At 28.6% G+C, this 12,448-nt stretch overlaps 1 protein-coding gene and 1 long non-coding RNA gene across 3 annotated transcripts; both read left to right on the top strand.

Moving 5' to 3' along the window:
* Window positions 1-443: 443 nt before the first annotated feature.
* Window positions 444-12,168, top strand: LOC149887970 (transmembrane protein 18-like). Of its 2 annotated transcripts, XM_090087469.1 has the most exons (6): window positions 444-661; window positions 2,468-2,609; window positions 2,762-2,879; window positions 10,948-11,002; window positions 11,353-11,446; window positions 11,707-12,168. In XM_090087469.1, exons 1-6 carry the CDS (start codon window positions 636-638, stop codon window positions 11,815-11,817), a joined length of 546 nt encoding a protein of 181 aa, XP_089943595.1. In that variant the 5' UTR covers window positions 444-635; the 3' UTR covers window positions 11,818-12,168. The 2 variants fall into 2 exon arrangements, with proteins under 2 accessions (XP_089943595.1, XP_089943596.1); XM_090087470.1 differs by lacking the exon at window positions 10,948-11,002.
* Window positions 4,465-8,813, top strand: LOC149887971 (uncharacterized). Its single transcript, XR_016452513.1, has 2 exons — window positions 4,465-5,678; window positions 8,375-8,813. It is a non-coding gene; the product is annotated as an uncharacterized LOC149887971 (long non-coding RNA).
* Window positions 12,169-12,448: the final 280 nt, after the last annotated feature.

Raw genomic sequence — 12,448 nt, 5'->3', positions numbered from 1 at the left:
AGTAAATTTTGTAAACTGTGTTTTATTTATTTATTTTATGAAACTTTTTTACATCTGCACCAAAGATTTTATTATTTGCCTAAATTTCAGTTCTATAAAAATATAATTATATATAATTGTAGATATAGTTCTTATAAATCTTTTAATTGTTATGAATTGATTTTAACTCTTGTTGATGGCAAAATTTTATTTGCTTAATATATGAAATTGATTATTATATGAACTGACTTTTTTCTTCGTTTTTTTTCTTCGATTTTATTGATTTCTTTACTGATTTATATTGCATAAAAGCATTTTTTTTTTTTTTTTTTTTTTTTTTCAAAAAGTTTGAAAAATATAAATTGGCTGGAAGATTTTAAATTGACTTTCAACAAATGATTGCCACAAATGAAAGAATTCCAATCAACAAAAAATATTTTGTCATATTGGTGTCACTTTAGTTTCACTTGTATTAAAAACCTTTTGTCAGTTACAAAAATTTTTTTTTTAAATTCTCCCTAAACTTTCTATAAAAAGGCTTTTAACAATTTTCTTTTATTTTAACAATTCTTTATTTTAACAATTCTCTTTATTTAGTATTTATTTAGTATTTATTTAGTTAATAATCATAGAAAGTCTTGGCTTTCAATTTTGTAATGGCCTCAAAAGAAGATTTATTGAGGTAACAAATACTTTAGGTTTTTCAAGTCATTATTGTTATTTATTAACATGATATATATTTACATAATATTTTTTATCAATTATACTATTAGAAGTTTGAGGGCATTTTTAAATGTGCAATCAGTATAAACAAATAAAATGATTATTGATTCATTTCAGTAATTTGATTACTTTAAAACTTAAAAGTGTTTGTAATCAGCGGATGGAAACTCTCAGCTTCGGTTTCACCTGAAACCAAAAATTCTGATTTGACAACTTTTTACTTGTTCAGCTGAAATTTTGGTTCAAGCCAAATTTTTTGATTAGGAGAATTTTTTTAATGCTCAGATAACTTGTTTTTAATTTAGTGCGGGATCATGATGATTTTCTAATTAAATTGTGTTTTAATGTTTTGAGGACATAATTAGTTTTTGACTATAACGGTTGCAGTAATTTTAACTAAAAACATGTCACATGATTGATTCTACTTAATATTCTCAAGCTCATTCTTTAAGTGGACTTCAAATATTAAAATATCTTCGCATGTTTTACTTTTTATTCGATTGCAATCATTACTGATAGTTTAAATACCATGTGTCCCATAAGTCACTACAAGAACAAATCTACTTTATTTTTCTAAATATTTATTTAATCAAACAAATTTGAGTGGTAAATGTCATAATAATTGGGTTTGTCAAAATCATTCAATATGTCCGCCATCACTTTTCAGTGTTAATTGAAGGTAATCAATAAAAGACAGAAGCACTGGTCCAATATTTTCAGTAGTTATATGCTAGGCAAGGTCTGATATTCAAGCATTTAGATTTTCAAATGTTAAAGATAGTCCAGGCATAAACATCAACCGTTTTAGATTGCCCCAAAACCAGAAAAGGCAAGGCAATAAATCTGTTAAACACAGTAGCCAGAGCTGCATGAAAAAATGATGACAAAATCATTTGTGAAGGTCTCTGTTAGAAATCGTTGCATATTTCTCTTTAAGTGCAGCGGAGCGCTGTCTTGTTGGTATACTGTAGATGCACATCTTAGATGAGTTTTCAAGTATGGAACCTCATGGTGCTATAACATAGATATCACCATCAATAGTCCTGGTTTCATTGAAAAATGGTGGAACAATAATTTTGCTGAAAAATCTATCCAAACGCACAAATTTGGTGAGTTATGTAACTTTTTGGCATGACTGGAGGATTTGTGTCACTCCAAATGAAGATATTCTTGGTGTAAACAGTTCCATTTAGATAGAAATATGCCTCATCTGTTGGTGGAAATTTTTCTAGATTATCAACTGGTTTTCCAAAAATGATTTTCTTCAGTTTTACATAGTTGTCTGGCTCCAATTGATGGCATATTAATATACAAACTTTAGTAGTTAATATTAAAACACTAGCCAACAAAAATGAAGGTAAAGTATGATTGACTCACCAATAATACATATTTTTGCATGTTACATAGGTTTAGTTTTTCTAATGAATTATGGGGCATACGGTATATGTAAAATTGTTGTTTCATGTTACTTTGGGATTGTTTTGGTCTTCAAAAATTAGCCTGTTTTGGTTTAGGTTTCACTCAAATTTTGATTATTGAGCTTTCGGTTTTTTACTGAGCCAAAATTTTTGTACTTTCGGTTTCAGTTGTTTTTTTTTATAATTTTGTTTCTTTTTTTTTTGTATTTGTTGTTTTATTTGTTGGAATTTTTCTTTAAGCTCTTTCTCAGGCCTCTTGAAAGATTTTCATTCTGAAATTCCAAAACAGTTTATTTTTTCTTTAAGCTCTTTCTCTATATAAGCTCTTTAAGCTCTTTTTCTTTTAGCTCTTTCTCAAGCATCTTGAAAGATTTGCATTCTGAAATTTCAAAACAGTTTATTACAGAAAATCCTGTCAGACCAAAATTGTCTCAAGAAATGCCTGATTTAGTAATGCAAGTTCACACCTATTGGGATTTTATTAAAGCAGTAAGATTAGTTTTTATATTTTCATACCTCGCGAGGAAATACTGCAGAGTTATTGCACTATTTGCTTTTATTGTTAATACTGCTATCACTTATTGTTATCATCACTTATTATTGTTGTTGTTGTTGTTGATGTTGCTATGCATTATTTTTAGTTACCATACAATGATCTTTGGATGATTTGTCTGATGCTCTTTCATGTGGCTTTGTTCTTATTGATTGTTTCAACTCGAAAATACCACAATACTCAATATGCTATATTCTTTTTTTTATGTAAGTTGCTTTTTTTTATGAATATTATAATGATTTTGTCTTCTTTTTATGTCAGGCCACCAAAAATGATTAGAAAGTAGAACATTGTAATTACTTTTTTCCTGAGCACTAAGTGTTCTGAGTGGACTGAGTACTAAGTGTTCCAATCAAAAACTTTTGCTGAGTATTCCTATCAAACATTTTTGAAACTTTGAAAAATTCCAACATTTCTTTGGCTAATTTTGCCACATAAGAATGAGTAGTGTTGTACAAAATAATAACGATTCCAAGTATGTTGGCCTATTCTAATCATTTTGCTTTAAGTGATTTAAATCAATCGTTTGTTAGTTTGACCATGTTTTAACAATTTACAGTATGTCACGTCCTACTGATCCAATCATTTAACTTTCTATTATCAAAGTATACATTGAACATTTATTTCTTATCAAAGTATGCATTGAACATTTATTTCTTATCAAAGTATGCATTGAACATTTATTTCTTATCAAAGTATGCATTGAACATTTATTTCTTATCAAAGTATGCATTGAACATTTATTTCTTATCAAAGTATGCATTGAACATTTATTTCTTATCAAAGTATGCATTGAACATTTATTTCTTATCAAAGTATGCATTGAACATTTATATAAAAACTTTAAAATTTTGTTCAACAAACATCTGTAATGAAAAAAGAAAAAATTGTCCTTAAAAAAGATGGTTTGGAAAGTTTCTTTTATAATGAAAACGTTTTAAAAAACATTTTTTTGAACAATGTTGGGCTTTACAAAGAATAAGACTTAGATATTGAATATATTTAGTATATTTGATATTTAATAATGGTAGGAACTGCCAGATCTAAAGACAGATATGTTCCCCTGCTGGGGGCAAAATGTGACATCTAAGACATTTGATATATAATCAATCTGGTCCAATAAATACACAACAAAACCTTCCTGTTGATATTGCATCTTTTCATTTTCCTTCCTTTTATATCTTTCTCATTGACTGTAAATGATGTAAATTCCTGCTTGACTAAAAAAAAACATTGACATCAAGAAACACAGTAGGTATCATTGCATAGCAGATATCTTTGAATTTGCAAATTAAAAATAGCAACAAATTTTCTAAGAACCAATTATTTCCTTTAAAACATTCTGTGGCCTAAGTATTTAGAAAGGGCTATACTTAAAGATTATTTGTAAAGATCTTTTCAAATGAATTATCCATTAACATATCAGTTTAAAGAAATAGTTGTAAGAAATGTTATAAGATCAGAGAATTGCAAAACATCTAAGAGAAGCTCAAAGGTTTGACCTTGTGCTATGTGATCAGAAGAGATTTGAACAAAACTTACATTTTACTTGCTATCATGAAAATACCAGCATTCTTAACTTAACTTACGCCACAGCAACAGCTTTCAAATGATCACCAAAATGAATCTCAATGTAAACTTAACATTTCACGAATTTAATATAAATCAAGTAGCTTGTAAATAAAAGACAGTGAGTCAATCAACAGTGCAAATCTAAAGAGTAAAGTCTTTAGACATGACATATTTAGTATTACAAGACCAAATGTAATACTAAATATGTCATGTCTTGAAAGTCTTGTTAAGTCTTGTTTCTAGTAGTCTTGAAAAGTCTTGTAAAGTCTTGTTTATCTTGAAATTATCGACACATTACAAGACCACTAAAAAAAAAGCCTTAATACATCTTGAAACATTTCAAGAACAAATCAAGCTTGTCGTGGTATTGAATAGATTTCTTTCAAAACCAAAGACTCTTAAATTTTCATGTTGCAGTTTATAATTTAAAGTTATTTAGATTTATGAGTTTATAGATGGTCATTATTTTATACTAGTTAAATATTTATTATTTTAGTAACAATATTGTTAAGTAACTGTAGAATTATTTAGAAGAGTTAAAGTTCTTACCGTTATAATTTTCGCCTTAAAATGGGTTAAAAAAAAAAAGTAGCTTCAGTTTATACATCCGCTATGCGTTCGTTGTTCCGCGGTTTATACTCCAAAAACCACTTTCTCGGTGCCGAAAGTACAGTGCCGAAAATGATTTGTGTAGCTTTGATAGTGAAAGCAATTTAAAAAAAACTTTTGAACAGCTATAATTTTTTTGCTAAAATTTTTTAAAAAGTTTCTTATTGGCGCAAAAAGACAAAAGAAGTTTTGTGTGGAAACCTTATGCATCAAGCTTAATGGGGCAAAAAGACAAAAGAAGTTTTTTTGTGGAAATGATAGAAGATAGAAGAGTTTTTTATGCATCAAGCTTAGGCATCAGTTATAAAACATTAAATTACTATTTTCATTTAAAAAAAAAAAAAGGAAGTCAGCTTACACACCGGTATAAACAGTATTTGATTACCTTTTTCTATTTATATCTTTTTCTTTATTCTATTAATATCTCTATTTTTATACTTTTTGAAGTGCTGTAAATATAATGATACTTTTAAGATAATTTGCGAGCATCTCAACATAGAGCTTAGTGAAAAGACTGTTCGTGTATATCTACTATTTTTTAAAAAGTTTCTTTCAGAAGTTCTAAATTAAGTTTTTAAGATTGATAATAGCGATAGTCAGTACCAAGGCCTGTCGACTCGCGTAAAAACATGTAATTTTTTTGCCGAGGATTGTGGGATGCCCGGGTAGAATAACAAATCATAAACAAATAACAAACAATTTTTTGATTAAAGATACTTTTTGTTTTAAATGTTCTAAGTGATCGATTACTTTCAAATTTTTGTACGTAAAATTTATGAAATAGATTTTCGGTTCGACTTATAAGGAAATTCCCTATTAAAACTGTAAGTACCATTGTTTATAATAATAACAATAGTATTAAATATTTCTTGAAACTTAATTTGAGGATCATCAAATTGACTTACTAATGAGTAATCGGTCTGAATTATCTTTTTTGACAATATATATTTTATCATTCAGTAAATTTAAATCAAAATATGTATTTAAAAAAAAAGTTATCAGATTCAAACTGACATAATCAAACACAACATCAATAAAACAAAATAAATCACAATTATATATAATGAAAAGGAGTTAACTGATTGTTAAAATTAAAAAATATTGAAGAACTTTAAAAACGTTAGAACTTTAAAAACGTTAGAACTTTAAAAACGTTAGAACTTTAAAACCGTAGAACTTTAAAACCGTTAGAACTTTAAAACCAAAGATTTTTAAAACCATTAGAACTTTAAAACCGAAGAACTTTAAAACCAAAGAACTTAACTATACAACTTCATATAATTTTTACAATTTTTCATACAATATTTTAAAATAGAAATTATTTGTGTAGCAAACGTTTCATCTTTTTATCACTTCTTTTATTTCGTGGACAAAGATCACGATTGTACAGTTTAATAAAATAAAAAATTCTCGTAATGACAAAGGTAAGAACTATTTTTTTTTGTAAATAAAAAGCATGTTCAATATGATATTTAAATAAAAAGTCAAAAGTACAGTTTTCTTTTATTTTAGAAGATAATTTAAAAGCTAAGTCTTCAGTATCAAGCCACTTTTCAATAAATTCCATGAATACTGCTTCCATATGACAAATCAATGATACTAATAACAAATTTGGTGAACAATTTTGACTGTATGTTTGTTTATTGACTTCCAAACCATGTTTACTAGCTATCGTAATATCTACTAATTCATGACAAAGTACTACCTCACACTGTTGGCACAAGCAAACTCTTTTTATTAACAAGTTAGCAAAATCCGTATGTGCTTGTGCAATATTTTTTTTCATAAGAATTGTAACAGGAAATCTGTTCAAAAGATTAATTTTTTTTTTGTCAGCAAAAAATAAACATTCTTCTTTAGTTGTTTTTTTTTGTACATTTTCAAATAAAGAATTAATATCTAATACCACACTAAAATCTGTTTCTGTCAGACAGTTGCTATTAGATTTGCTAGTTTCTACTGACAATAACAATAAAGAATTCTGGTAAGCTGCTCGAAATTGTCTAACTGTTGGTCTGTCATTCCAGCCTCCTTTGCTTCGAATAGTTCCAAAAAAACTTTCTAAACAATCTTGATTAAAGCGAGAAGTGCTAACACAATGAAATCCTTCTGAGAGAAGCTCCTGACAAAGTTTCAGTATACTGTTTATTGTAACATCTAACCCCCAATGACTAGCTATCTGGGATTGGGATTTTACATCACAAAACTTCCATTTCTTAATCCAAGTTTGTAGTTCCCTTAACAGTAAAATATTATTTCCCTTTGCTGTTATAGCACAACGAGCAGGTTTATCTGCATGAAGCTTACTTGAATTCATCAGGTCAAAAAGAGTATCAATTTTATCAACAAATTGGGCAGTCTGTAATACAGTTGGTGGTAAAACATTTGCTGTGACACACAAAGACAATGCTGTAGCAACCTGATGACTAAACACTTGTGTGGCTAGATTAACTTTCATTTTTAGAAATGCTCCAGCATCAAGATGTCTATCAGTCAATTTTGGTGCAAGACGGATAGGGTTGCATTTGTCTACCTCATACAGCATACGAATGTGATGCCATGAGACTATATTACCACCAATATCAATGTTATGTCGCATAAGATTATTACGTACACTTTTAATTAGGTGAGGGGGATCAAAGATAATATGAACTGTATTTTTGAAAGATGGATAGTGAATACAAGATTTCATTTTTGAAAAACCAAGGATTTTAAGTGCTCCAATATTGGTTGATCCTTGATCACACACAATACACCTGACTAACAATCCACAGTCCTGAACTCTTAATATAGCTTCTTGAATAAACTTAGCAAGGTTAACTGTTGAAACAGTTGAGTTACTAAAGAAATAAGCAATTGGTTGCTTCCATTTAGTGGCAATACCTCTGATAATAAAAACTAGAGCCTGATTCAGTGGTTTCTTATTTTTTATTCCAAAAACAACATCTGTACTCTTATCATAATCTAAGTGTTGTTTGATTGCCATCTCATCCAATACTAAACTACAATTACGATCATGTTGATTCATATTATCAACACGTAGTTTTAGTAAAGTGAACAACTTTTGTGAGAATCCAGTTTGCATATCTCCATAAGCTCTTGAAAGAAATAATTTCAAAGTGGTGCTACTCGGTAAAGAAAAAATAGAGCTTAAAATTCTGTAAGTTTGTGGGCTATGAAAAAAAAGTCGTAGTCCTTGTAGTTTGTCCGATATTGTCCAACGTCTACCTTTTTTATGTTGGGAACTCATTTTTAATTGACTTGCAAAAAACTTTTGCTGATCATTGGAAAGAAAGTTTCTAGATAAATCTAAAATATGATTAATTGAGACATTAAATTTTTTTTTGCTTTTTTTTTTCCAATAGTTTTATTTTTTTTGTAAGCCTGCTTATTGTAACACGACATGTACGCAATGAATTTTGCACTTTTTTATACTTTGTAATGTCAACACTTTCTTGATTGTTTTGAATGTTGGGATTTTCAAATATTCTAATATTTTTTTCAATTTGTATTTTTTTAGTTTTAGAAGGCAAAGGACTTCTTTTAGGAGGTGGTTTTCTTTTTCCCCCTATAGATTGTGGTGGATTTGAAACATTAAATATAGTAGGAATGGCATTATAGAGAAGACGTTTTCCCTCGTTGTTTGTTAAATAGTACATCGAACTTTCAAAATGATTACTACACAAACGATAATCTTTGTTCAAAGTTTCGACAGGTTTTCCATCTAAATCTGCTCTTCTACAATTTATAACCCATTTCTTGCACCTGTAGAATAAAAGTAATATCAATAATATGTAATTTTTGTTGCCTAATATATTTGTGTAATGAGTTAATCATTTTAACGTCTATCGTCAAACTTTTATTGTATTACTCCCTATAAAAATTTCGTTGTACAATGTTCAATTTAAAATTGTGCAACGTTCAAAACAAAACTGATAAGATTACAAAAAAAAATAAAATACAGAGAATTATTTATTAAGGAATAAAATATTCAATTAGGCACTCCAATTGACTACTTAGTACGTACCTATCTTTGTCTTTTGGAAAACGAAAAAATGAAACACTCTTGTGAGCTATTCCACTAGTATTTGTGCAGTTTATCGATGCGCAATATGAAGGCATTTCTGAATAATGAAGATAATTATCTATTGTAGAAAAACCAAAGATAATACAGAAAACAGTTTCAACTAAGTTTGTTGTTGTTTAACTTCTATACTACCAGGACATCCCATAATGCTTTGCGCGTACGATTACACTCTTAAGTACACTGCCGCTCATGGAAGTTAGGACAAAAAATATTTTTTCAAAAGAACAATATTAAAATGTAATAACGTTATAAAATTATTAACTTATATTAGTAAAATTCATGTTTATATAAAAATTAATCAAGTTAAATAAAACTTGTATAAAAAAGTTCTAAATTAAGTTTATTTTAATGTAAATACATTAAAATAACATAAATTGTACACGCAAGTAAAAGTCAGTAAAAAAGTAAAAAAATTTTAAATTAATAAACAGAGAACCCAGAAACATATTAAATTCACGTATGAACCTGTATTTTACATTATTGATTCAAATCTTTTAAGTTTGTCATTTAACTAGTATTTCTATTGTTTACTGAGTTTTTATATGCAGATATTTTGTGTATTTTGTGTTAGTGTTTTAAAAATATATAAAAAGGTGTAATTAAATTTATTTTTTTTAGTGTAAATTCAAAATATTGAAAAAAATATGCCTAAAGGTAAGCCAATAAGTGTAGAAAAAAGGGCAGCAATACTCACTTTGCTTCAAGAAGACTATACAGTTAGAAAAATAGCTGAAAAATTAAATCTTAGTAAATCAACAGTTAGCTATACAATTTGTCGATATCGAGAATCTGGAAGTTTGGAAGACAGAAATCGTCCAGGTCCTTCTCGCATAACAACAAAAACTGATGACTGTCGTATAAAAGTCATCAGTAAACGTAATCGAATGTTAACTGCTCCACAAATAACAGCTATTTTCAACTGTGATCGAGAAAAAAAAGTTTCTGTCAGTACAATCAAACGAAGGTTGCAAAAAGCTAATTTGCATGGTCGTGTTGCTATCCGAAAACCATATCTACGAAAAGGTAATCGACAGAAGAGATTCCGTTGGGCACAGTTCCACAAAAATTGGACGATGGATGAATGGAAACAAGTACTCTGGACCGATGAGTCAAAATTTGAAGTTTTCGGAAATAAGCGAAGAGTTTACGTCAGAAGATCTGCTGAAGAAAAAATGCTAACTCAATGTCTGGTTCCAACAGTAAAACATGGTGAAGGCTCTGTGATAGTTTGGGGTTGTTTCTCTCTGGGTGGAGTGGGAGATTTGCGTAAAATCGATGGTATAATGAGAAAAGAACATTATAGAGATATCCTGGAAACAAGTGCGATCCCTTCGGGACTTCGATTAATCGGAGATAATTTTATTCTGATGCATGATAATGACCCTAAACATACAGCATTGTTATGTAGAAATTATTTAGAATCAAAAAAAGCTGAAAATGTATTACGTGTAATGACCTGGCCTCCCCAAAGCCCACACCTCAACCCCATTGAGTTACTTTGGGATGAACTGGATAGAAAAATTAGAACTGTATGTCCAACATCAAAATCTCATTTATGGAACATTATAGAACAGGAATGGATTAATATTCAGAAAGAAACAATTAGAAAATTAATTGAAAGAATGCCGAGAATAGTTAAAGCAGTTATTAAATCAAAGGGTGGTTTTTTTGACGAAAAGAAAATTTAATTATTATAATGGTTTTTGTAAATTTTTATTACATAAAACTGACTAATAATATATTTTATATTGAAAATGTATAAAAAATATAACTTTTATTAATATAAATCAAAAATTCTATAACGTAATTACATGCTAATATTGCTTTTTTGAAAAAATCTCCATTGTCCTAACTTCCGTGAGCGGCAGTGTATGTAAAAACGAAAGAGTCGACAGGCCTTGGTCAGTACTTGCACGGATTTTTTTTTTTTTTTCTTTTTTTGGATGGGTTTTATTAACTGTTAGATTTTTAAATGGATTTTGTTAACTCTGCTAAATTTTAATCAGTGCTGTTGGTGTCAATGTCAGAAAAACTAAACGAGACTGCTGCTCAACATTGGAAGTAAGTTTTATTTATATTTTAAAAAGCTCAAAAATTTTAATGTAATAGTTTGAGAGTGGAGGCTTTTGTTCTATGCTATGACTGTATTACAAAAGTTGGAGGTTTTACTTTGCATAATCGCATGAGTGTGAAGAGATATGTAAAAAATGAGTTGATGAGCAAGAGATGAGCAATGTAGGAACTTTCTGAAACATCCCTATAAAATCTTTTTTTAGAAATAAGTTTGTTTGTAATGAGCATTTTGTGTCTTCATGTAAGTGTATGTAAACTTGAACGAGACTCGTATAAGAGTCTTAAATGCATTTACTTTGTAATTAGTTTTGTTTTTTCTTTTTTTTTTTGTATGACAGTTTATTCTCTCGTGAAAATTTCTTTGACTCTGGCGGTTTGTTTATATCAACTGTCTTCTCCTTTCCTCTTCTCGTTAATTGTTCGTTGCTGATTGTAAGTACTTCCTTTTTAATTTTGTTTTGATAGAAGTTGGGGCAAAAAAATCTTGATTTTTTGTTTCCAGATTTGTTACACCTTTATGTTTAAGAAGATAACCGTTTGATAATCGTTTTTGTAGCGAATGTAAAAGAAACGGTGATCTATTGATGGACCTCTTTATTTTCACAACAATTTGGTTGATATTTATCCTGCATTTTTACTGTTTTCAACATTAGTCAGAGCATTCGCTTTTAAAATAAATCCTAATTATTTAGGCTTTGTGGTTGAAGTTTTCGTTAAGTGCATTAATTAAAATCAAAACAAAACAAATATCGAAAAGCAAAGAAAAGCAAGATGTGGAAACAGAGACGAAAAAGGAGAGGTAGACGAAAAAGGAGAGGCAGCCCAAGAATCTTTAGGAGCCTCATCGACGTGTGTGAAAAAGGAACTCAACACATTTCATTTCTACGAATCAAAAGATGTTTCACAAGTTATTTGTGTCTTCAATGGGCATTTCTAAAATGTTTTTTTGAAAGCTTTTTTTCATCAACAGAAAATGTGAGTTTGAGCAAGTAAATATGAAATGTAAGGTTGCAAGATGACATTAAAAAAAATAACATAAAATTTGACATGTTGACGGCCTCACTGTTAAAAAGTGTTCACTTGTGCTTATCAGACAGTTTTTTGGTGGCTGCGTAAATTTTAGAATAAAAATTTTGAAAAACTTTGATAAAAAACATTTCACATTTTTCTTTTAACATCTAACAGTCGATCTGTTTAATTCAAAAATTTGCTAAGTATTTTGTGTGTATTTGTGTTATATATATATATATATATATATATATATATATATATATATATATATATATATATATATATATATATATATATATATATATATATATATATATATATTTATGTATTTATCTTTTTTTTATGTTTGTGAATATTTAAAATGTAGTTATAAACATTAGAACACTTTTGAAGAATGGTGGTACCATTTTCTTACAGTTTGTG

The sequence above is a fragment of the Hydra viridissima genome, unplaced genomic scaffold (assembly GCF_058129835.1).
Source record: "Hydra viridissima isolate aposymbiotic clone 2 unplaced genomic scaffold, HvirCarnegie_v1 scaffold_5, whole genome shotgun sequence".
NCBI classification, from domain to species: Eukaryota; Metazoa; Cnidaria; class Hydrozoa; order Anthoathecata; family Hydridae; genus Hydra; species Hydra viridissima.
The sequence above is the reverse complement of the archived record's forward strand: the minus strand, read 5'-3'. Positions and strand labels throughout refer to the sequence as shown.

What these genes read in the sequence shown, in the direction of transcription:
- LOC149887970 (XM_090087469.1), top strand. Translation starts at nt 636, where the DNA reads ATGGCCTCAAAAGAAGATTTATTGAG. An exon ending in TCAAAAGAAGATTTATTGAG is followed by an intron (nt 662 to 2,467) that starts GTAACAAATACT and finishes TTTTTCTTTTAG; the next exon opens with CTCTTTCTCAAGCATCTTGA. An exon ending in ACTGCTGCTCAACATTGGAA is followed by an intron (nt 11,003 to 11,352) that starts GTAAGTTTTATT and finishes TTTGTATGACAG; the next exon opens with TTTATTCTCTCGTGAAAATT.